The 25,968-nt window shown below is 46.6% G+C and overlaps 1 protein-coding gene and 1 pseudogene across 19 annotated transcripts in view; both read left to right on the top strand.

Moving 5' to 3' along the window:
* CELF6 (CUGBP Elav-like family member 6) overlaps positions 1-25,968 on the top strand; it is a 189,996-nt gene that overhangs the window by 149,157 nt on the left and 14,871 nt on the right. For 12 of the 19 annotated variants that reach the window (XM_066635182.1, XM_066635200.1, XM_066635193.1 and 9 more), the window contains exons 3-6: positions 6,504-6,552; positions 19,315-19,443; positions 21,075-21,154; positions 24,720-24,863. In XM_066635182.1, the coding sequence (XP_066491279.1) occupies positions 6,504-6,552; positions 19,315-19,443; positions 21,075-21,154; positions 24,720-24,863 (402 nt within the window). Of the gene's footprint in view, positions 1-6,503; positions 6,557-7,431; positions 7,434-19,314; positions 19,444-21,074; positions 21,155-24,719; positions 24,864-25,968 lie in introns of all 19 variants that reach the window. The other 7 variants (XM_066635196.1, XM_066635199.1, XM_066635192.1 and 4 more) reach the window with 3 other exon arrangements.
* LOC136659634 (5S ribosomal RNA) lies at positions 11,066-11,185 on the top strand (annotated as a pseudogene).

Below are 25,968 nucleotides of genomic sequence, written 5' to 3'. Positions count from 1 at the left end.
TACTTGGGCCACCTTAAGAGGTGGTACAGATCCGAGCAGCCCGGAGCTGGTCCAAGCTGCCCGGAACCAGGGATAGGATCTGGCACAAGATCCAGCCCCACTCCCTGCTCAACTGTGGCCTGCCCTTGGGTCCACCTGCCCTCCCCTGCCAAAGAACACCTCCTTCCTGCTCATCCCCGCCACCCCAGATCACTGCACCAGCCTCACTCGATTTTACCTTTGGCACAAGCCCCACAGGGCTGGGGCTGGCCCCCCTCCTCATTCAGTAGCACAAACATGCCTTATCTCCTTTTTTGGATTGTGCTCACAGTCCCAAAATGGATAGTAATACCAATTACAAACAACAAAATGCAAGAATTACATCCACAGCAATTACCTTTCGGTGTTTTCTTAATCCTAGTAATATTATTGACCAGTCCCCATATCCGATAGCAGTGAGTTCCAAAGATGAACATTGCACTGGTAAAAGAAATGTTCCTTTTGCATTTTTAAGATACTCTGTGTAGGTATTTCATTGATACTATAGTATCATACAAAACAATCTTCTTCTCCATGTTTGCTTTTTCCCAATGTTTTATTATGTCACATTAGGGCGAAAGCTTTCATCCATTAGTCAGGTAGGTTAATCTATTAGACCAGTGTTTCTCAAACTGTGGGTCCCCATTCATTTCAGGTGGGACCCCATTCATTTCAATATTTTATTTTTAATATATTAGACTTGATGCTACCATGGTATGTGACTGCATTTGGGGAAATTAACATGCTGCTGTACTTTTAACAAGCTACTATGTATATTCTTTTAACAATGATAGTAAATGGGACTTACTCCTGGGTAAGTGTGGGTAGGGTTGTGGCCTAGGATTGTTAAAAATATTCCTGCTTGATGATGTCACCTCCAGTCATGATATCACTTCTGGTGGGTCCTGACAGATTTGTGCTGTAAAAAGGCATCGCTGTTTAATTGACCAATAAATTAATGAGTTAAGGACTCCCTATAAGGACTGACCTATAAGCACAGGTTCTTATAAAAAGTACAGCTGGCAGGGACCATTTTAAAGGCATCCCCCCCCCCCCCAGTTTCACACAGGATGGAATGCCTGTTGCGATATATACATGCAACACTGAAGTCATATACAGTCGTTTGCAGATTTAATATAAGGGTATGAGTTTGGGAAGAGTGAGCCAGAAATACAATCAGTAGGGCAGTCATCTGTAGGTTTGTCAGGTCAGATGCATCCAAAACCCTGAGATCTCTGAGGCAGGGCCTGATTATGTGATACATGGGCCCTGATGATGTTGCAAGACTGGCAACCCCTGAAAAATTAGAGATGGAAATTTGGTACCAGAGTAATGACCAGCAATAAGGGCATAGAGCCCAGCAACAACCCACATGATCCTTGCCACCCGTCTATCTAAGAAACAAGGCCATTTTTGGCAAACTGGCAACGCTGCTCACCTAAGTAGAGAAATCTTAAAGCATTTCTGCCCTGTGTTGCATATACGCAACAGGGATAAAATGTGTACACCTGTGGACTGGCAGAAATGGGTTAACTGAATAACTTTATGAATTTTAGTTGAATGATTAATTGATTACATTTGCATACAGTTACTTATTAAAAGAATGCCTTCTCTGTTCCTGAGCGGTGTATGTACACTTTGCAACTGTTTTAGATGAGGCGTTCTCTCCTATGTGGAGGCATGCCTCTTCTAACATGGTGCCTTTTAGTTGCTTTTAGTTGAGTAACCTAGGGTCCAATCTTATGTAACTTTCCAGCTCTGATGCAGCCACAGTGCAGCCCTGAAGTAAGGGAACAAATCTTTCCTTACCTTGAAGAGGCTTCTGTGACTGTCCCTTCATGCCAGGATGCAGTGCACCCCCCCATTGGTACGGCTGCATCAGCACTGGAAAGTTGGATACGATTGGGCCTCTAACTGATTAACGAATGAAAATGTTGCAGTCCTAAAGAAACAAACAGAGTAACAGATTTGGAAAAGGCAAATATGGAAAAGATGGCTATTTTGCATAATACTACAACTAGGGGTGCAATCCTAACCTACTTTCCAGCACCAACATAAGGGCAATGTAAGTTTGAGGTAAGGCAACAGACATTGCCTAACCTTGAGGAGGCCTCTGTAACTGCCCCCCAACTGCAGGATGCAGCACATGCCCCACTGGCACAGCTATGCCAGTGCTGGAAAGTTGGTTAGGATTGCGCTCTAGGTGATATATATGCAATTCAGACACAGAGGAGTGTAGAAGACGCAAAAATCTGTTCACTCTAAGTCCAGTCTCATATTTTAGCATGGGAAAGCTGAAGCACCCATCCACAGACCATGCCTTTCATCTACCATGGGGATTTGTCAAGGAATCAAGTCACGGTTTCTCCCAGGCACGGTGACCCTTTGCTTCTTTCCACAGAAGTCTGCTTTAGAGTCGCATCTTAACACTAGAGAATATGCGTGCTTTTTACATCCAACGTTTGCTGACTCCTAGAAACTGAGTGGCCTCACATTAATGTGCCTCCACATTCTCAGAAGTGTTCCTTACACACACGCTCACTCACTTGGAAATCCACAGGAGAACTTAGGCTGCATGCATGACTGAATCCTGCATCTCTTGGGGGCTGAACTGGCATCTTGCAGACTCCTGAAACTCCAGGCTTGCAGGTCCAGATGCCCTGTGGTTTACAGATCTCCATCTGCTCTGAGCTAGCACCCAGTTGCCCTGCAGAGACCTCGGCAAGGGAGCATTTCTACCATTGTGCTATTGCATGAGTGTGCATGTGTACATATCTGAGTGAGAGAGAGCTTGTGTCAGGCGAGGTGGGGGCGTTGAGAAATGAATGATTGGATACATCAGCATCCTTTCATCTGTCACCCTGATGAGGCGAAGGAGCTTTAATTGACTTTAATAGCCATCAAATGACATCAACAACTTCTACTAATACGCAAATCAATTAGCAGGACTGATTGGCAGGAGCAGAGTGGTCAGGTGGCCCTGGGAGGCAGTGAAAGACCCACATAGCCATCTGAGGAGCTGTTGAAGCAGCATCTTTCACCATAGCAGAGGAACTGTCTTTGAGAACAACCGTTGTTTGGTATTGTGCCCAGGAGGGTTATATACTCATTGCACGTTACTCCTTGCTTGCTGGTCCAGGACACATTTATCTCAAGCCAGCTTACCACAATCGTAGGTAATTCCACAAGAGCTGAGGATCAGCCAAAGAGCACTGTAATCTTATTTAGCAAAGGATGATGGAATAGGCCAATGGTTCCATCACCCCAAAAGTTGCATATGCACAAATCTGAGTAAGGACTCAACCAGTTCAATGGTTTGCATGAACAGAACACTGTACGTGCTTATTCCATAACATAGGGCTTTCTTCATGCCAGAGAACATAGATTCAAATTCCTTCCCCCAAATTTCTTTTGTATCTTACAACCTAGGTGTAGATTAGAACATGCCTGCTGCTTTGGACTGGTTGGAACTCCACACTTTGCCTGGAGTGCCCTCAGCTGGAATAGTGAGGCATACCTAGTCTGTTTTGTCATTGTCTCTTGTCAGTTTCACTTCCAGTGCTTCCACAGATGCAGAAGGTTGAAGAACTTTGAAGGCTGCACACAAACACACAAGGCTGCTCCTAAAGGCCACTGAACCTTAGAGCAAACTAACATGCATTTTTCCAACTATCAGCAAAAGTGAAAACCGCTTTTCCTGGCAACTAGAGTAAAATCGATCCAAAATATATAAGGATTTCCTTCCCAATACAGAATCTATAACTTCTGTTCTTGGTAGCAGGGTAATGGGGCTTTTTCAGGCTTTGACATCCCAACCAGTTAGAGGCACTCCTAAGGGAAGAAGAATAAAGAGCCTCCAGTGTTTTAAGAACATAAGAACGTAAGAAGAGCCCTGCTGGATCAGGCCAAAGGCCCATCTGTTCCAGCTTCCTGTATCTCACAGTGGCCCGCCAAATGCCCCAGGGAGCACAGAAGACAACAGACGCAATCTGCGGCCCGGTGCCCTCCCCTGCATCTGGCAATCAGATGCAGCCTGCCTCTAAAACTTAAGAGCTTTCACATACCTACTATGACTTGTAACCTGTAATGAACTTCTCCTCCAGAAATTTGTCCAACCCCCTCTTAAAGGCTTCCAGGCAAGATGCCATCACTACTTCTTGTGGCAAAAGAGTTCCACAAACTAGTTACACGCTGGGTAAAGAAATATTTTCTTCTGTCTGTCCTAACTCTCCCAACACTCAGCTTCCGTGGATGTCCCCTGGTTCTGGTATTATGTGAGAGGGAAAAGAACATCTCTCTATCCACTCTGTCCATCCCCTGCATGATTTTGTATGTCTCAATCATGTCCCCCCTCAGGCGCCTCTTTTCTAGACTGAAGAGGCCCAAATGCTGTAGCCTTTCCTCATAGGGAAGGTGCCCCAGCCCAGTAATCATTTTTGTTGCTCTCTTTTGCACCTTTTCCATCTCCACTATATCCTTTTTGAGATGTCCTTTTTATCCACTATATGTCCACTGTATCCTTTTCTTCATTCCCCTGACCCCAGGACGAAACTACACGCATGATGACTAATGTGTGAGTCCTGGTGAGTTCCTAACACTCATAACTACCCCAGCACACTTGTTGCAGTGTGAGATTTACTGCTCTGTTTATTGCCAAAGAGCCAGTTGCACTTCTGTGGTGGAACCCCTCAAGGTACTTGGACGACATTCATCAGTGAAATCTGTATATCACCACTTTGATCTTGTAACTCTCATCCCATCTTGTTGAGAGCAAGCCCTTCTTTACTTGGTAGCAAGCATCTTGGAGTTCAGTGGTGTTTCCTCTGAATCATTTATTTACACACATGCACATGCACTTGCATGCACATATGACCCCGCCCCCCCACACACACCATTAGTGGCAGCATCAGAGGTTGTTCATGAAGGAGGCGGGCAGATGAGTCCTTTTTTCTACTTGCCTGGCTTGCCTGATCTGCTGAAGCCCAGAGCCATTGGGTTGATGAGGGAACATCATTAATGCTCTCTCGTGTTATTAGTTATGCCAGAGTGAGTGCAATTGGGTTATTCTGTCCAGCTTCAATCCTATGCAGACACCTGGGAGTACACCCCACTTAAGTCAGTGGAGCTTTCTTCTGAGTAAACATGCATAGGATCAGGCTGGAAACTTTCCTAGTTCAGACCTGATCCTCCAGCTCTGCCTTCTCCAGTGCAGCCCAACAAACGTATCAATGGCAGACACTTTTTGGGTTGCCAATGTCTGACTGGAGCCAGACACATGTGGTGGAGGTTAGACCCCTGTTATCCAACTGAAGTGAGCATGATGGGGCAGCTGGAGAGGAAGATTTCCAGCTGGAGAGCTTCTGCAGGAAAGAAAAGGAGAGATTGAGGCAGCCCAGCATGGTACAGCCAGTCCCTCTGTAAAACACTCACTGTCCACGCAGAGTCTCCTAGGCATTGTCTTAATATAAGAAGATCCTTGCTGGATGAGGCCAAAGGCCCATCTAATCCAGCATCCTGTGTCCTCCAGTGGTCTAGCATTTGCCTCTGGGAAGCCCACAAGTGGGAGAGAAAGGCAGACTCCTGCTATTGCTGCCCTGCAACTGGCATTCAGAAGTATAGTTCATCCATCCTCTTTTTCAAAAAACATAGTAGCACCGCCCAGTGAGAAAAAGACAACAGCTATAGGCAAATAACAGCTGCCAATCAGGTGATGTGTAGGGAGGGACAAAAGAGAGACCCATCAAGCATAAGAGGGAATTTGTGGACCTACTGGACTGCAGGCAGACCTGTGGGACTGGTGGAGCAATTGCACAGATGACATGATTCTGCAGTCCCACAGCAAGCAGAATACAAAAGGAGACAGAGCACATTGTCAAGGCAAAAGCATATGCTGTCAGGTGACACCCTCTAATAACACATTAAACATAATGCGTAGTTTGACTCTGAGACACACCATTGCAAGGATCATCACATCAAGTTTTTTCTGGAGGCTTCTAAGTTTGGGGAGAAGTATTTGTTTTGTTTTGTTTTACAAATGTAAACCCCACTTTTTCTCCCTGACAGCATTCAAAGCAGCTGATTAATTAAGTAGATCAATTAAGGTTGGTATCCTAGACACAATTACCTAGAAGTAAATCCCATTAAACTCACTGGGGCTTACTTCTCAGTAGACATGCTAATATATTGTTAGTATTGTTAGTATTGTTATTATAAAGTGATTTATATTGTCTTTTTTTTTTTTTACAAATAACCTGATTGGTAATGATTCTTATTATTAATATTATTGACTATTAATAATTTCATACTGCACAATAGCTTTCACCTGAACTAAGTGTGGCCAATGACACTCGCCCTTTATTTTTGGCTATCCTCAAATTGCCAAATTGCACTGAATGCCCAGGATTCTATCCTTGCTATAATTAAGCTGGTTTGCAGGGTGCTGCCAGGCTAGACGCTAACCAAGAGTTCCTGTGTTTGTTTAACAGATGAATCGCCCAATCCAAGTGAAGCCAGCGGATAGTGAGGGCCGAGGAGGTAGGTGGTTCTTCATTTTGCATACACAGTGCTTGGCTGGTTGCCCCTGTGGGTGTATTTTGTGGCTTGTTTGGGAGCAGGGCTGTACCTCTGTATGCTTGCAAAGATACTTTTTCCATACTGAACCTGATGCTACAAACCACAGACCAAGTAGCTTTTGGGATTCTGCTTGGCTTGCCTTAGTGCTTCCACCTGCACCTTTTGCCTTGGTTATTCTCACCATCAGCTCATTCCCAACCTGCAACCCCATGTTCTGCAGGGTAGATTCTCAAAGTAGCTTACAATTCAATTAATAATAAAAAGGTAAAACATATTGGGAAGTCCCACTGCTGTTGGACTTGAGGCTGTTTGATGTCAAAGATGCCAGCTCACAGAACAGCCTCTGTATTCCGTTGCACAGCCTTCTGGTTCCTGGCAGGTTGCACTGTAGTCCAGGCCTGCCTAGCCATTAAGCCAATGGACAGCCCAGTCCAATCAAGGCTACCTCCCCACGGTACAGCGGCACAGAAGCCACCACCGCTGTATCACGCAGGGCCAAGGAGGCAGCCGCAGGTCTCCTTGGGGTAAGGGAACTTAGATTCCCTTACCCTAAGTCAGGCCCAGACAGCCCTTATGGGTCTACCTAGATTTGCACCAGCTCAATCACTGGCTCAGATTTGTGTAGCCTGTGTAGGACTTTCAGGCACGGGAGGGGGGATAGGATGTGGCAGCAGCCTTTGCTGCCATCCTCTCCCCCCTTTTGAGCCTGAACCGTCCTGGGGCCACCCTCCCCCCATCCAGGAACACCCCCTCCCTGCCCCCGTTCCGCCTTGTTCCCACTTCCCTGCCTCCCTGCAGTGCACTTATCCTGGTGCGTGGACAACACTCCAGTACCAGCAGAGGTCTGCCAATGTACGCCTCACTGTTGGTGGCATCATCCTCTGCAGGGTTGCAACATGCTTAATGGCATGTTTGCGACCCCATGCGCACCCGTTCTGCTGTTGGTAGCTGGCATATGATTGGGCCCTGAGTTGCCTTCAGCAGTGAATCAACGGGGGGGGGGGTACCTACTCCACCTGCTGCCCAGCTCCACCATAGATTCAAAAAGGAAGAGGGGAACAGAGTGGAAAAGGAAGTGTGGACGAAGCACTAGCTTACCACTCTCCTCCACACTTCCTCTTTGGTCCCATTCCACTTCTTCTTCAACTCTAGCGTATGGAGGAAGGATGAGGAGCTGAAGAGGCCAGTGGGTGAACAGAGGGGGACAGCAGCAGGTGCTCCCCACCAATCTGCTGTCTGAGGTAACCACCTCAATCTCTCTCGTGGATGGTCCAAACCCTAGATGTTAAGGATGCAGGTCCACTAAAGTAGCTCCTCCATTGCTTTCTTGGTTGTAAGGAAGCTTTTCAGAAAGCAGAATTCCCAAGGAGGCCCACAAGGTTGTCAAGGTGCTACCGAAAAGACAGTGCCCCACAAATGCATGCGCTCTTGTGTGTGCGTTGGCACTAGAAAGCAAGCAAGAAGGAAAGCTCTGTGCCATGAATTCTGAAACTTGTATGCATTATGCGCAATAAGAAAATGGCAGAAGGGAAAGCTTCGCAGTAGGGAAAGCTAACTGTATTTTCCCTGCCTCCTCCATCTGACCTCATTATGGGCTGGGCTGGAGCCCATGTGCGAGGAACTTTGTGCTCCAAAGCAGCATGGCTCTGAGGCTGCCTGCAGGTGACTTTCACTTCTGCCTGCGGTTAGACCCAGTTTCTTGTCTCAGAATGTCAGAGACCTGCACAGTAGATGTGGAGAGCCAAACCCCAGGAATCAACGAGGAATTGGCCTCAGCCTGGTCCCCCCATTTATGGATGAGCTGCTCCACCTCCTGTGCCAAACACAAGATACACCAGTGGGGAAAGAAAAGGCGTGTGGGTGCTGTGTCTGAGGCAACCTCCCTGGTGGAGGAGGCAAGTTGAGTGGCTTTTGTGTCTTTGTGGCATCTATGCAACCGCTCTTATACCACGTCAGCTAGGTGAGTGCATCTCTTGTGAGACTTCTTGCCAGCAGAAGTCCTGAGAGACAGAAGGGAGCATGCAGCAGAAGCATGTCAAAACGTAAAAGGGTTAAGGACCACCCCACATCATATTTGTTCTTGGAACACGTCTTCAGGGTAGATTTTTCTCATTCCCATTTTATAGATTGCAGAATGGAGCCTGAGAAATGATTGTGCACTCAACCTCAGGTCTCTCGGAGGAAAAGCAAACAGTCTCTGGCTACTGGATAATTCTGATTCACTTTTCGGTTTACTGGGGGGAGGGGGGTTGGAAGTGCTGGTTTCCTCTGCGTGTTTGTTACAAGCAGCACTATATCAATGGCTTGCAGTTGGTGAGGTTTTGTTCCCTTTGGCTGCCCATGTCCCAGTCGGAGTGAGCCCCGTTCAATTGCTCTCACTCTCAAGACTGCTGCACATATGTAATTTAGACTCTGTACAGTCGTCCTGCACCTGTTCCTAGGCCCTGGCTGCTTAATCTAAGAAAAACTAATTAATTAAGAGCAAAGGGATCCCACGTGGCTCTGCTGCAAGCAGGTAGTGCGGTAGAGCTAGGGAAAGGAGGACACTGAAGAAGGATTAAATGCAGCTATCGTAGAATCCCATGTTGGCAAGGGGTTAGAAGGCCTTGAAGTGATTCCTTGAATGGGGCTGGCCCATATACAAGGCCACAAGATGGTTATATCAGGCAGTGGATTGATGGGGGGTTATATGCTTTCCCACCACCATAGCACCTCTTGCTCCTGTTTTCTGGATTAGAAAAAGAAGAGTGAAATGGAACAGAAGAGTGAAATGGAACAGAAGTGTGGAGAAAAGAAGGGTGGTTGGCTAGAGTGTCTCTGATACTCTAGCCAGCCTCTCTTATGCTTCCTTTTATGTTCCATTCCACTCACTCTTTCTGAAACCAGGGAACTGATGGCATTGGGCAAGGCAAAAGGGACAGCATTTTGGCACATTGCCTCTGGCACCAGGAAACTGCAGAAACTCCGTGGAGCAGGAATGTCAAACATAAGGCCTCTGGGCTAGATGCAGCCCATGGAAGCTCTTTATCCAGCCCTCGGGCTTTCCCAGCACCACCGTCAGCTGCTCTCAGCTGCTGAGCTGTGCTGAGGTGTCACTGCAGAAAGGGCAGCCCAATAATTGGGCTCTCCCATACCTTGAAAATATGATCAAGATTTGTGTACTTTCTCTTTTTCCATTTGCAGCTAATGAATTCCTGAGTAAAAAGTGCTTATCATGACCTGATTAATGGCACCATTTCCTACTTTATGACATCACTTCCAGCCCTCTGTTTGACACCCCTGCCCTGGAGGTTTGGAGGATTCAGCACTTTGCTATACAGAAATGGGGCTGTGCCTATATGGGTGCTCAGTTGCAATTTATATACCACTTAGGCTTAGGCTAAAGTCTTAGCCACACTTACCTGGGAGTAAGCCCTATTGACTATAATGGGACTTACTTCTGACTTAGGCATGCATAGGATTGGGCTGCCAGTAGCATTTTTATATAAGGCTGTAAACTGTCTACTTTAAACTGTCTCTTTTGATGCCTGGCTGTGGATCTCTCACATGTGCTTTTTACACTCTTCATAAGTGGTAGACACGAAAATTGCATGAAGTTCTGAAGTGCTGTGACAACTGCAGTAATAGGGCAAGGCAGCTGGTCATCTTCCTTCATGTGCAGCAGTTCCCCAAAGTCCAGATCTTCCCATTTCTCCTTCCTTGTCAATTTCGGCTGTCCATGAATGTGAAGCAGATGGAATGAAAACAGGGGCTAAGTAGCTTGTCAGGAGAGGAAAGGAAAATATATCTTCAAAGCAAGCAATCAACTTGCATTAGCAAAAGCGTGTGCTTCATGGTTTGTAAAGCAGCGAGCATTTGAGCAATTAAGCATCGCCTGGGGGAAGGGCCTGGAAAATGGTCTGATGGCACATGATGTAGTTCCATTGCTGAGGCTAAGCAGATCTAGCCCTGGGCAGTGCTACAGTGGAAGACCATGTGGAACCCTCCCCCCTCCCCCATGTACAGTTGTAATTTTTTTTTAAATAAAGCAGGATAGAATAGACAAGAGTGTCAGCCCAATCCTATCCACACTTTCCTGGGAGTAAGCCCCATTGATACTAATGGAACTTACTTCTGAGTAGACATGCATAGGATTGGGCTATCAAAGGCCTATACTAAACCCCACTGGACTCTAACTTCATTCAGTTATATGCCCCTTACCTGCAGAATGGAAAGAGTCATTGTCTGGTAGTGATTAGGAGTTTGGACTCAGGCCGGGGAGATCTGGGTTTTTATCCCCTCCCAGCAACAGAACTCTCTGGGTGACCTTGGCCAGTCACTATCTCTCAGCCTAACCCACCTAACAGAGCTCTTGTAAGGACTGAAGGGGGAAGAAGACCCATGTACGCCAGTACTGGTGACAGGTTTCTGGGTACCCTGGATCAAAGCTCTGTACATGGTGCCTCTGTCCACGTGCTGATGGTGCACTAGGAAGTACTGCAGCAACTGTTACCCTGCACATGCCTGATCTTGTCTGATCTTGGAAGCTAAGCAGGGTCAGGCCTGGTTAGTACTTGGATGGGAGACCGCTTGGGAATACCAGGTGCTGTAGGCTTATACCATAGTCTTTCGAGACTGAAGGTTGCCAACCAAGGTTGCCAACCAGGAAGTACTGCAAGCACCAGACAGAGGGTTCAAGAGAAGTCAACCTGGCCAGGTGGGCTATTGGCTAGTACCTGACATGGCTAACCCCTGATGTCCACTACCCTGAGCTCTTTGGATGTTGGGACAGAAATGTAATTTAAAATTATGCAACTAGGTTCTTACACATACAATTCTTAAGTGCCCCCTCCCCCATGAAATGTTCAGTCTTCATTTTAAAAAGTTAATCTTGTCATCTGACTTTTGGTAGTGCAGTATTAGGGAAGGTATGCAGTCTAATACTTAATTACTCACTAAGGACGCAATCCTAACCCCTTATGTCAGTGCTTTCCAGCACTGGCATAGCGGTGCCAGTGGGATCTGTGCTGCATCCTATAGTTGGGTGTCACTCACGGAGGCCTCCTCAAAGTAAGGGAATGTTTGTTCCCTTATCTCAGAGCTGCATTGCCCTTATGTCAGTGCTGGAAAGCGCTGAGATAAGGGGTTAGGATTGTGCCCTAAGGGTCCAATCCTATCCAGCTTTCCTGCGCTGATGCAGCCATGTGAATGAATGCAGTGCATCCGGTGTTGGGTCCTGAAAATATGTTAGACTATTCTGCAGTGATTCCCTGATGACTCCCCAGTCCAAGTTGCCTGAGGCAGACTGCCACTGCTGCCCTCCCTTACCTAATGTCCTTCTTGCCTACCATAGCCTTCCTCTGCTCCTTGAATTCTCAAAAGAATGGAGAAATGTAGCAGAAGATAATGTGTGGATGAGAGAAGAGGAGAAAGGAGTGCCAGAGTATTGGGGTCACTCTTTCTTACCTCCTCTCCTCTATACTTCCTCTTCCGATCTGTTCCCCTTCTGTGAATCCAGAGAGTAGTGGAGGAGTGATACAGGCAAGCAGTCGAGGCGGGGAGTGGTCACCTCCCACCAATGTCACCTGAGGCAACTGCCTCAGTCAGCCTCGTGTTTGGGCCGGCCCAAGGGGAAGCCAATGCCACAACAGGAGTAATGAACTTAGAGAAAGCTGGAATAGATAGCTCTCCGCACATTCACAACAGGAGCCTCAATGTGCGTTTCTGTCAGCCCTAAATGCAAACAGAACAACCATGTTCAAACTTTCAGAAAATGTTTGTTTAATTGCCTGTTTGTTTTTAAATAAAACTTCTTTATTGAAGGGTTATCAATATGTATGTTCTCTCATTATCTAGCCTTGACCGCTTGGGAGTAACATCAGGTTTAGTTAGCTAAAGTGGTCCACGGTTAATTCTGAGTCTTCCAAAAGTTACAGGAATTGTAGCCAATGACTGACTAGCACCCTCTAGGGGAATTACTGGGGTATTCTTATTTAAGTAATGGTTCCGCCTAGATTAGAACAAGGTTGGGCAACTTCCTTAGCACAAAGACCCATGCTGTAAAATGTTGCCATCACCTTTCCAAAATCATCTTGACAACCACAAGGGCAAGAAATATACTTTAAAAATTGCATATGTATAAAGTGACTCCAGGAAATTATGCACACTTTATAGTGTCGAATTTATTATGCTGTAATTCACATACATCCTGCATATGTTGTCCACAGAAGCAGTTGCTTGACCTAGTTAATTAAAAATAATTAATTAGTTAATGAATTAAACCAAGTGTTTGAAATGTTCCCCACTGGCATCTATACACCGCTAACATTGGTGACAAAGGGATCTGCAGACATCCACCAATGTATGTACTGGGATATCGACATCTCTTATATTGCTCCCCTACATGTTCAAGTGATGCAAACAGGCTACAATGAAGTATAGGGCCTCCTGCATTATCTGTGGCGGTTCTGTTCCAGGAACCCTCGTGGATAAGGAAACCCATGGATAATGAAATCTGCAGATTTTGGGAACCCTGTAATCCTCTGGAGGCAAGGGAAACAGTGCTCAGCTTGTCTCCAAAGGATGTTCTGAGAAACAGGAAGGCCGCACATGAAGGGGCTTTAGAAGGTCACTTCCAGATTTTTGTAAAAACCGGAAGTGATGTTTTAATGCTTTAAAAGGCCTTTAGAGGGCCAGGGAGGGCTTCCCCACATGCAGCATCCCTGGCCTTCAGAATACCTCCGGAGGGTCCATATGGGTCTGACCCATGGGTTAGGGGACCCACAGATAATGAAATCTGTGGGTTCCAAATTTGCTGATACAGTAGATCCACTATATACATCTGAATCAGAGCTCATTAAAATGTGTTTTTGTTTAGACATTCTGTATATATAATACTAGAAAGGAAGCACTTCTTCACCCAGTGCATATGAACATGTAGGGAAGAGTCAAGTCACTGATTACTATCCTCACACCAAAACAAAAGTCAGAGGTTATGTTTTTTTTTTGGGGGGGGGGGGATGGCTTTCAATGGCTGCCATTGGGTTCTCTCTAGCAGTCATAAAGCTTTGGCCAATGAACATTGCAAACTGTGTATAAGCGTGTCCTCAGCCACACCACTGCTAACCACAGAAAGACATTAGCCATTAGTACTCCCCAGATCACTCTTTTCTTTTTTGCTAAGAAGAACTGCCACAGTCAGAGTCAGTTAAAAAGAGCTAGTATCAAATGTATTCTGGATTGATTAATTTAGAATAGCTGCTGGAGTGAAAGCAGATGGAATATAAAATGAAAACTTACAGCATGTCCCTGAGTTGCAGGTGAGCCTGGTTTCATCCTGACTTTGCAACTGAAATGACAACCATGCCTATCAGCCAATCAAATGCTAGCGCAGTTGTCAATCTTGTCCCTCCCTCTTCTCCACATCTTTGAATTGGGTTGTCCATATTTTTGCAAGTCCCACATAAATATATATGCACTTCAGTCTTCGTTTGCCTCCACAGTAATTTCTTTTCCAGCGAGAACCTTTAATAACAAAGCACAACACTGATCCAGGAATTGAGGAAGGATTTAGTGGCATCTCAGGGAGCTAGCCAATCAGTACTGTGTGCTGCCAGCTTCAAGCTAGCAGTATGTTGTTTTCTAAAGAGCAGAGGTATGTTTGAAAGGATTGTGGTGGGGATGCTTTCAGAGCAACCCTGCTGCTCTAAAATGTTTCGTCTGTCTCAACCCCACAAGGTTCTATTTTCACATTCACAAACACCACTTTAGAGTTCCCATCCCAGTCATAAGCATGCGCTAAAATATTGCTATTAACTAAAAATAGCAAAAAAAAGTTTTGCCACACTAAGAACAAAGAGTGCTTAAAGAGGTGAGAGACATTTGCAGTTTTTTTATATAATGTGTTTATGTCCCACCAATAGATTAAAACAAAATCCTCAAGGTATCTTCCCCACCCAAAAAAGAACCATCAAAACATTATTAAAATAAAATAAAATTAATAATTAGAAATACAATGAATAAAACACAGAACACTGCTTTCAACAATAAGTGATATAACAAACAAGCAAACTTTCAGAAGCAGCACTAAAATCAGTTTCACTACTTATTGAAATCCCATGCAGATAAAATGCTTTTAACCTGGCTCATATCAGAGCAGGCACATAGTCATGAGAGAGTGTGCTGCAGTCAGACGTCCTTGACAGAAAAAGCTGTCTGTCTGGTCACCACCAGCGTGCAATCCTATGCATGCTTTCCTGGGAGTAAGTCCAGTGGTGCTTATGTCTGAGCAGACATACCTCAGCCCATGCTATTAAAACAATGGGTCCTCCTTATTCGCGGATTTGGAACCTGCCGTTTTGACCAACTGCAGGTTCCAAACTCACAGCTAGAGGTCCCACAGAGGACCTTCGGACATGATCAGAAGTGCCTTCTGGTGACTTCCTGAAGTTCTCTGAGGCACAGGGATGTCATGTGTCTCTGAGAGAGACTTCCAGTTTCTCAGCAAATCCCTGGCTTTCTTATCACGTCCAGAGGTCTTATGTGTCCCGTGTCTCCCCCCCCCCCAATGGATCTCTGTATCTGCAAGTCCGGGATTGTATCCCCTGTGGATACCGAGGTCCAACTGTATATGAAACTGCCTTATACTGAGTTGACCTGCTGATCCATCTAGCTCAGTACTGTCATACTGTCAACACTGACTTATATCAACTCTCCAGGTTTTCAGACATAAATTTTTCCCTGCCCTACCTGGAGATGCCAGGGATGGAATGTGGAACGATCTTCATGCAATGATTGTGCTCTCCCATTGCACTACAGCCCCACCATATCTCCCAGTGATGAACTCAAGGGGACATACCTGAGATTCCCAGGGAATTGCTAATGCAGGTTTGGATCTGACCCTAACTTGAATTCTCTTCCATGAAAAGAAAGGGTGCTCAGTCTTGGGGAACATGCTCATCCATAATTTTTGTGAAAGCTGTGTTGAAGGACCTTAGGGATGGCTTGCATCAAAGCCACATATTGTCAGCTTCTAACAAGGTACACAGCCCCACCCCAAATGTTCTCTATACACCTTGCTCCCTGACCCCACCATTCCCAAAGGGACCTTTCTCCAGCCAAGATGTACAGGAGGCTTGGTGTTTTAAACCCAGTGATGTTTTATTCCCAGGATCCAGTTGCTTGAACAGGGTAAATAACAGTGTATTCAAAGAGAGATGTAGTTATTAAACACGACTCAGCTGGTGCCAGCAAAAGCTTCATGTGTCCCAAAGGGAACTGGGAAATAAATTACCCACTTACAGAATGTAATTGGTGAGGGATTAAAAATCAATAGACAGGCAAGAACAAGCAAGCTGCCTCAGCCGGGCTCTGAGGAGACGAAATCCCTTTGCAAGAGGACAGCACTCTCTCTCCCCAACACTTCCCCATTCCATCTGCTTGTGTTCATGTTGCCAACTTCTGGGGGCTCCTGTGCTTTAAGCGATCCATGGCAAGGAGGCATATGGCAGGTAAAATACTATGGTAGGAGAGGCACTATTGGGGGGGATCTAAGACCCATTCAGTCACACAAACCTGGTAGATAAAAGGTGAGCTTCAAATATAAGATGTTTTGATTTGCTATATTCGTAGGCTGCCTTTCTTCCAACAAGAAGCTCAAGTCAGGCCAGCTTGCATGGGGTTCCTATGTTCTCACCCAACCAGGTGTTGACCACAAGACTGGTCCATCTGGAGGCCAATTGAAGCCTTCGCCTCTGGCAACCAGTGGCCAGGGTGCCCATCTCCATCTGCTCATTTGCCTCCACAGCTCCTCCTCCTGTTCCCACTCCCTGGATCAGAAAAGGAAGAGAGGGTTGGAGCAGAGGAGAAGTGGTGAACTAGAGCACCAAGACGCACTTCCTCTTGGTACCCTTCTTCCTTTTTCCAGTCCAAGGAATAGAAAGAACAGAGGCCAGTACATTATCTGTGGTTTCCGTCTCCGTATGGGGATCAGAACACAACCCCCACAGACATGGGGGGACCCTTATATACTGCTTCATTGCATTGTGTCTTCATATATTATTCATCTTACACTATATTTGCTCTCCTCTTAAGATGCAGGCCTGCATCCCAATGTTGTAAAACTGTAATGCTGGAAGAGATCCATAGATGTGCAAACCTATATTGCCAAGTCTAGGAGCGCCCACTGGTGTTCCTGGAGGGGGGCAAAGTGCTAAGTTTCTTCAGGAGTCTGGCTGCTGGTGTAAAGTGGCCCCTCCTCCTTGCCTTCAGAGCCAGTCATGGCTGCAAAACCTTTTGCTTTTGCTCCTCTTCCAGGAATACCAGTGGGAGCACCCAATACTATGGTGTTGTTAGAGCCAAATGGATGGGGACTTGATTACTACCTGAATAGTAGTAGTATTCTAACCTCGTCTCACCTCCTTCAGCTCTGTCATATCAGGCAGCCCAACCTCACTGGTCCTGCCCATCCAGGGGATCCAGAATCCTTTGTTCAGAACAGCAAGAATTTGACTAGGAGCAATACCCCATGTCCTAGCCTACAGTGATGGAAGTGCTTGGGAGAAGAGCTCAACCTTGCCAAGAAAGTCCTAAGCCACCAGGTGTTCCTGGTCAGATGCATCAAAAATCTGAAATTTCCCAGGCTCAGCAAGGTGATGGAACAAAGCAGGACCTTGTGTCATCACAGGTGCCAAGAATGGAAAAACTGAGGAAAAAATCTGGTGCTGGAGCAGAACCCAGCAGTAGCCCCCAGGTGGCCTGAGATTAAGCTTTGTAGCCCACTTGCCTGAGAAAAAAACAGAAAAAAGTTGGCAAAACAGCGCTGTTTATGGCTGCCCTGTGCAGCACAGAGCTGTCAGGGAAATTTAAGCGAGGCTGAAGCCTACAGCTCTATACAAGGCCAGGTTGCTCAGGTTTCTTCTTTTAAATAGAGATGGTTTATGTGTAACTAGACAATATATGAGCCCTGATCCCTTAACTAATTTTCCCAGTGTCTGAACTGACAAAGCAGCTGTCGGGCCTCGCCGTTATTTATTTATTTCCCGGGCCGTGCTCTGACAGGTGGCCTTATTTCCGTTGTCAGACGCCATTAGAGCCCAGTGCTGGTGCAGGGGCCGTCGAAGACAGATGCCGGCAATAATCATGAAGCGCTCATTATTTACCATCACTCTGATCGTGTTTAAGTTATTTATGTCCCTTGGGCAGGGCTGGCAACAGTGGGTTATTTGGGTAGTCAATCATAACCATGCAACTGTGGTTACTTAACAGACTTGCTCTCTCCCTTCCTGTCTTCCTTCATTTCTCGTTCTTGCTTGCCGCCCAGAGCCGCTCTGCCTTTTGCATTTCTCTCTGTGCGCGTGTGTGCCTGTGTGTCAGAGCAAATTTGGGGAGAGGGCTGTGTTGTGTGGTGGTTCAGCAAATGCGCATGCTTCTCCTCTCCCTGTTTTACTAGGAACAGTCCCTGTTTTCTGGGATCTGCCCTTGGGAAACCACTCATGGCCCAATTCAAGGAGAAGGGGTAGGCTAGACAGATCGAGCTCAGGATGGAGGGCAAGATCAGCAGCAGCGCGCACCAAATCCTGGGCCCCTTCCCAGGCCCAGTCCACCTGCACAGATCAAGGTGGACTCACGCCAGGGATATTGCTGGCAGAGGTCAGTTGACCCGTTGCTGCTGCTGGGGCTTATCTCAGGACAAGGGGACAAATGTTGGAGGGGGGAGAATGGCCAGCGTCTACTGACAGGAGCACTGCTCTTGCTACTGCCACCAATGTATCTTTAGGGAGGCCCATGAATGCAAAGGAGATCCCATTGGGAAGCACTCTGCCAAGGGCCCCCCAAACCTGGAGCTGGCCATGACAACTAGACAACGGTAAAAAAAAAAAAAATCAACCAGTATTGCTTTATCTAACATGAAGATGCAATGATTAGGAAGGCTGAACCTATCAAGCACCTGCCAGCCACAAGTTCTTAATGGCCTAAAATTTAAAAAAAAAAAAAATTGGCCAGCCTGCTCGAAGAGTGGGTCTTCCTCCTTAAGAACATAAGGACAGCCCCACTGGATCAGGCCATAGGCCCATCTAATCCAGCTTCCTGTATCTCACAGCGGCCCACCAGATGCCCCAGGGAGCACACCAGATAACAAGAGACCTCATCCTGGTGCCCTCCCTTGCATCTGGCATTCTGACATAGGCCATTTCTAAAATCAGGAGGTTGCACATACACATCATGGCTTGTAACCCGTAATGGATTTTTCCTCCAGAAACTTGTCCAATCCCCTTTTAAAGGCATCCAGGCCAGATGCCATCACCACATCCTGTGGCAAGGAGTTCCACAGACCAACCAATACACACATCAGACAAAACAGGTCCACTCTCACCCGACCCCATTAATGCTCCCTGTTGGTGACCAGAAACTGCTGTATTCACCCATGTAGGGATATAGCTGCACAGCACCATCTTGAGAATGTGAACTGAGTCCCACTGAATTCATTGGAACGTCCTACCTTATCAGTGCACCTGAGAACCACATCCTAGGAATCTTGGGGGAAGCAGTAACTCTATGCAACCCCAAACCTAGGATCCCCACCAAAGCTGTAAGAGGGACCTTCAAGGGACCTTCTCAGGGACCTTCTCAGAGTCAGAGCTGCCATATACTGCTGAAACCTTTGCCTTTTCAGCTCTAACATACTGCTTTGCACACCATGTGGCTGTCCGTTGTTCTTGCTAATGAGGTTTGGTTTGTTTTTAGAAGACAGGAAGCTTTTTGTGGGCATGCTGGGGAAGCAGCAGAGCGAGGATGACGTCCGGCGACTCTTTGAGCCCTTTGGTCAGATTGAAGAATGCACCATTCTTAGAGGCCCTGATGGAGCCAGTAAAGGTGAGAGATGTGGGCGAGGAGGGGGTGGTTCGGTGGAAGTGAAACCGAGTGACAGCTCACTTGCTTGAAAGGGACCTGCGCTTGGGCTGTGGTGAGGTTCACACCAGCAATCACTGCTTTTGCAGCCGTATCTGAACCAGCTATATTATTTTGCACAGAAGGCAAAATGATGACAAGAAGATACAAAACTCGTGCATGGAGATAGATAGGATGACCCCCAAAAGCACACTGGAGAACCAAACTGTTATAAGAGCCTGTTATTAGGCTGATGGACGTTCTTCTATGCAGTAGGCCATGGAGGGGATTCAATTTGGATTGGGGCTATGGCATGAGGGGGCGGAGTTTTAACCCTTTGCCCCTTGTGCTCCAAGTCCCGATTCCTCCATCCCTTCCCCTGCAGCTGCTCCTTGCTCCAAGAGGAAAGCTCCCATTGGTTGAACAGATGGAGCAGATTTCTGCTTCATTAGTTCCTTGACCATTAGTTCCTTGAGTTCAGATTTGTCAGCATTGACTGATAGTGATTCTCTGGAGTTTCAGACAGAGAGCCACCCACCCCTTTGCCTCCCTACCTGGAGATTACAGGGTTTGAACCTAAGATCTTCTGCATGCAAAATTAAAAACTATTTCCTCCCAGGTTGCACTTCCAATTTAGATCATTCTGTCTCCCTCCTTCCCTTCCCTTCTCTCGCCCCCCCCCTCTCTCTCACACACACACACACACAAAGTGCTGTTATTTACTAAGTAAACAACAATCCTAACTATAGTTACAGATTCAGTGTGACATGTAATATGGACCAAAAATCTAGGATTATCTCACGTGTTCCTGTTCATACCTATGTCTTTAGAGCTGGCCTTGACCCCAACTGTTTTTATTTATTGTATGTTTTTATTGCATACTTTTACTGTTTTATGTTTTCTTTAATGAAAAACTTTGTAAGCTGCCTTGGGCATTTGCCTCACCGAGGGAAAGGCAGGATATAATTTTTTTTAATAAATAGTCTTCTGCATTAATGAATCTTCTTCATGCAACTTTCCCACTGATTTTGGATTTGGCTACCAAAACTACCTGTGTTTAAAGAACATGACTGCCAACTCCATGTGGCATTTTGTCATTTGATTTTTTTTCCCCCCTGTACTTAGTTCCAAAATGGGAAGTGTGAATTGACTCTCAGCCTCTTTATAATGTGGGTAACAAGTCCTATCTGCACATGTCAGTGGGAGAGCTTCACGTGTCTCTGCAGCATACCCAGAAGCAGCCATTGGTGAAAGGCAGAGATTTTAGTGTCATATGGGGAAAACCCAGTTACTTGGTTGTGCATGTTCCATTCATTGTGGATTGTGTTGCACGTGTATTTTGCTATTTAATTTTGAGTCATTTTTTAATTCATGTTTAGAAACTGAAAAGTGATCAGGGACATGATTGGATAAGACACAAGAGCTACCCCAAGAATGCCTAACAGTGTGGGGAAAAGAGCTGTGCTCATTCAGCCTCCTGCCCACCTCTTGTATTCCATGACTGACAATGCAAGAATGGAGATTCATCCTTGCTTTTCCTATGTGCAAGGTTATTTTCCTATGTGCCTCTGATGATTGGTCTGTCTGTCTGTCTGTCTCTCTGTCTCTCTCTCTAGGATGTGCCTTTGTCAAATATGGGAGCCATGCAGAGGCCCAAGCAGCTATCAGCAGTCTCCACGGCAGCCAGACCATGCCGGTAAGTGCTGAGTGAAAGCCCAAATGGGGAGGAGGCCTATAAAAAGCCTCCATTTATTTGGCAAGAGAGCCAAGCAGAAGGCATTCATCATCACATTCTTGCTTTTAAAGCCAGTACTGATCTTGAAGGCCAAACCGGACGACTCTCCTATTGCATTACAGTGTGGAAACAGTGTGTTAGTTTTCTAAAATGCAAAGAGCAGGTACACAGAACATGGACCTGGATCAGGAACTCAGTTTTGGAGGGGTAGGTTAACCTCTCATCACTACCACAGTTCCAGTCTGGATCACCCTCCTGTTTCCCCCAGGAAAAAGAGCCCCCCTTATTCCCAAGTATGTACTGTTGCTATCATTTCAATTATGGAAATGACTTTCTCTTCCACTTCTGATTAAGAACATCCCTGTTGGGTCTGGCCAATAGATCCATCTATTCTAGCTTGCTGTTTCCCACTGTAGCCAGTCAGATGCTTCTGGGAAGCTGACAAGCAGGGGATGAAGGTATACTCCTCTCCCACCATTGCTCCCTTGCATTGAGCTGTTATTCAGAGCCTGGCATACTCTGAACCTGGAGGTCACATACAGCCATCTTGACTAGCGGCCATGAATAGACTTGTCCCCCTGAAGTCATGTAAGGTAGTGACAGTGATCCCATTTTGTGGAAGTGAATTTCATAGATTAATGACTACCTGAATGAGTTCAGGGGTTGTTAACTCAAAATAACATCATGCAGACAGACTCTCAGATACAGCAGCCAGAATGTAGCCTGGCTGCCATTTTCCCTTCTTTTTTTGTGGTTTTTTTAAATTTTAAATGCTGCCTACAAAAGTGACCTTAGGAGGCATCAACAGCACATAAAAATAGGCAACCCTATGGTGAGGCCCCCTCTCCCTTCCCCCCCCCCCCCACAAGGTAGTGTTTTCTACTTAATCCAATCACCAGCTAATTTATCCTCTCTTTGATTGGATCAGAATCTCAGGGATCAAATCACTTGTTGTAAAAATAACACAAGGTCCATCGTTTATTCTGATCAGCAGCTGTGCTCTCTAGGCAAGTGTTAGGAGGTAATTCAATCACTGACTTGAGAAAGCTGCCATTTAATTAACAATGAAGGTCACAGTTCTAAATGAGAGTGAGAGAAAGGGAAAAGAGCCCAGGGAATCTCCATGATTATAAAAGAGGCCTGCATTGATCAGAGATTGCTCCTGGCAGGGAGGCTGGGCTGAGGATGAACTCTGCTCTGGTGTGACTGGCAGGAATTGCACCAGCTAGGAAAAACTATTGTATGTGCTAATCACAATTATCTCACTCAGCTGAAATCAAAGGGATGGGATAAGTACTCAGAGGAGCAGGGCTTTGCTTTCCTGCATCTCCTCAAGTCAATCTAAAGTGACTGGGGTTAAAGAAATTCTCTTTTGGAGTCTCAGACTCCAAGTAGTCTTCCTCCAAAACTTTTTCCAGTGGGCTTCGCACTCATCAGTGAGCTAAAGGAAGTTTTGTCTGTCGCAAACAGAAATAAATAGTGGGCCCTCAGTATCCATGGGGAATCCATTCTAGGACACCCTGCAGATACCAAATTCTGTAGATAATTAAATCCATGGGGGGGACTTTCAGACGACCTCCCAAATGTGACCGGAAGGCACTTCGGGTTCACGCCAAGACTTCTGGTAACATCTGGAGATGTTCTGAGGCATGGGGAGAACACCTATGACACGAACAGAAGTCTCCAGAGCAATCCAGAAGTGTCTTCTGGTTGCATCCAGGAGGTCTTTGGAGGACCTGCAACCACTGGCTTGGAATTCACCGATATTCAGTCATCAAATCTGCAGATACCAAACCCACAGATAAGGACACCCCCCACTGTGTTTCTTTTGAAAGAACCGTTAATTTTTAGAACTGGTGTAATATACGGGGGGGGGCCATATCAGTGGATCCTGTGTCAGCAGATTCAGTTATCCACGGATCTGGTCCAAGCCCTACCCTGCGGACAAGGGGAGCTCCACTCCCCTCACCACCTGAGGATCCTCTGAGCCCAGCAGAGGCTAAGAATGTCAGTCTACAGCCTCTGCTTGGCTCAGAGTGAGCCCTAGAGCTTAAAAAAGGAAATTCTGTAGGCCCTTGGTATCCATAGGAGATCTATTCTAAGACCCCCTGCAGATACCAAATTCCATGGATAATTAAATCCATGCGAGGGAAGTGAAATCCATGAAACTGGAAGTGGCATTTTAAATGCCTTATGAGGCATTAGGAGGCCTGGGCGTCCCAATTCCTTATAAGAAATATACGGATACCGAGCTTATAGATAAGGGCCCTCCACTATATTTCTCTTGAGAGAACAGTTAATGTTTAGAACTGGTGTAATAAATAGAGCCCCCCGCCCCGCCCCCCTATACATGGGTTCCTTATCTGCAATTCAGTTATCCCAAGGCGAGAGTTCCCTGGGCTTCCCAATGCCTTATAAGTGATTAAAAATGTCACTTCCGGTTCCAGAGCTGAGTTCCCCTCGGCTCTGAAAAGTTGGGGAGAGGTGTTCGCCCATATCACCGGTTTTAGGAACCCCTACAGATGTGGGGTTCAGTGGCCTGTAATAGCCACTGAAAGAAACTGATCTGTGAGTCAAATCTCCCCTCTGCTCTCAGGGTCATTGTGAGGGTAAAAGGGGAACCTAAATGTGTTACTGCTTTGAGCTCCTTAGTGGAAAGGTTACAAATATAATAGATAATCCTTGTTTTCGCGTTTCAAATATTGGTCGGCATGGCGCGGCCATTTCACAGCCTTTGTTTTACTTACTTATATTTATATCCACTTTTCTGCCAAAGGTCCCAAGGTGGTGTACAGTTTTCAACAAAGAAAAAAAAATACCCAATACAGTAGTTGAAAGCCAGTGCAAAACAAATATATCACGTTAACACAGCTGCAAAATTCAAAGTGCAGGCTTCGGTCATCAATCCAACTTGATGCCTTGCCAAAAAAGGACAGTCTTCACTAATTTCTGAAATGCTAAGGAGGTGTACATGGTTCTTCCCCTCCTTTTGTCCTCCTTTTGTCCTCACAACAACCCTGTGAGGTAGGTGAGGCCAAAAGATAGTGTCTGGCCCAAGATTACGCAGGAAGCTTCATGCCTGAGAGGTGATTTGAACCTAACTCCAGCTCCCAAACCACTACACCATCTTGCCTCTCAGAATGAGACATACCTCTTAAAGCAAGGAGCTCCAAAGCTTGGGTGCCATGACCAAGAAGGCCCTGCCACTATACCTAGCAATCTCTTGAGCAGACACGCAGAGGAGCACCTCCCCTTCTCAATCTCAACAGCAGAGCAAGATTATTCAAGCAGTCCTTTTAGACACCTGTATGTCAGTGTGCTCTTTGGTCGGGGAGACTGGCCTGAAGTATGCCTGACTCTCCAAGAGGAAAAAAAATCTGTCCCAATCTTTGTATTCATTAGTATTAACCCTTTGTGCGGAGGTATCTGTGGAATGCACCAGCTGCCACTGCTGCAGGTAGAAGCAGTGGATACACTCTGCCCCACTCTCTCTGTTTCTGCCTCTCTCTCTCTCTCCCCCTGCTAGGGAGCTTCATCCAGCCTGGTTGTGAAGTTTGCTGACACAGACAAGGAGCGAACCTTACGGCGGATGCATCAGATGGCAGGACAGCTGGGGATCTTTAATCCGATGACGATCCAGTTTGGAGCCTACGGGGCTTATACGCAAGCGGTAGGAGATGCTGCCTGTTCAGGTTGCACGTCTGAGTCAGAGGCTTACAGCAAAACGGGCTAGCCACTGGGAGCCGGCGTGGTGGTGGGCGGCCAAGAACAGCCCATTGTAGGTGGAAGGAAAGAAAACAGGGGTGGCAAACCTACAGTTGGTCTTGTGAAATTAGGAAGATATGACTTCATAGTATCTGGGAAGACAGTGGGACCAATGAGATATGACTGGCTTGTGCAGGACAGTGAGGAAACCTGGAACTGGGAGGTGGCCACCCAGGGAAGGGTCAGGACACCAACATGAAGCTTGACAGGCACTTTTGGGGCATGCTCTAGAGAAGATTTTCCTGTTTCAAGCAGGAGGTTGGACTAAATGGCCTTGACCACCCCTTCCAACTCTTAATATTCAAGGAGCAGGGCTAGCTCAAGAGCTTTGGTGCCTGAGGCAACATACCAATTCCATCACCCCCCTGGCACAGCAGCCACGCCCTACTGCTGTTGCTCCTCCTCCTTCTCCCTGGATTCAAAAAGACACAGGAGCAGAAGCATCCCAGGGCCTAATAAAACCCAGGGCCGAGTGACACGGTGATATCACCCCCCTGCGTTACCGCATCACCCCCACGCTTGCATCTGACACCCTCCCCAGCTTCCAAAGGGGCTCCATTTCAGAGTACAAGAGAGATGAGGAGGACAGATGGGTCCAATTTTCTGTGTTTACTGCTGTAAGCAACAAGCACACACCCACACCCCCCCCCCCGAAGAGCCTGGGAAACACCTAGAGCACTGCAGAGTGGGGGCATGCTGCTGCTGCAGTCCCACCCCCATTCGTTACTGGCCTCTCTGACGTCCCCCTGCGGCCTGGCACCTGCTCCGGCCGGCCACCTGCTTCAGTCGCCACCTCAGAGGAGCAGAGAAAACGAGGAAGTGCAGAGGAAAGAAAAGTGGTGGGCTAGAGCAGCAGGGACACTTTAGCCCACCATTCTTCTTCCTTCCACACTTCCTCTTTAGTTCTGTAGTCTTCTGCCTTTTTGACACCCAGATCAGAAGAGAGATTGAGGCAGGTGGAAGGGCAAATATAGGCACCCCACACAAAACCCACCACCTGAGGCTACTGC

Source organism: Tiliqua scincoides, chromosome 8 (assembly GCF_035046505.1).
Source record: "Tiliqua scincoides isolate rTilSci1 chromosome 8, rTilSci1.hap2, whole genome shotgun sequence".
In the NCBI taxonomy this organism is placed as follows: Eukaryota; Metazoa; Chordata; class Lepidosauria; order Squamata; family Scincidae; genus Tiliqua; species Tiliqua scincoides.
This window is presented reverse-complemented; position numbering and strand designations above follow the sequence as displayed.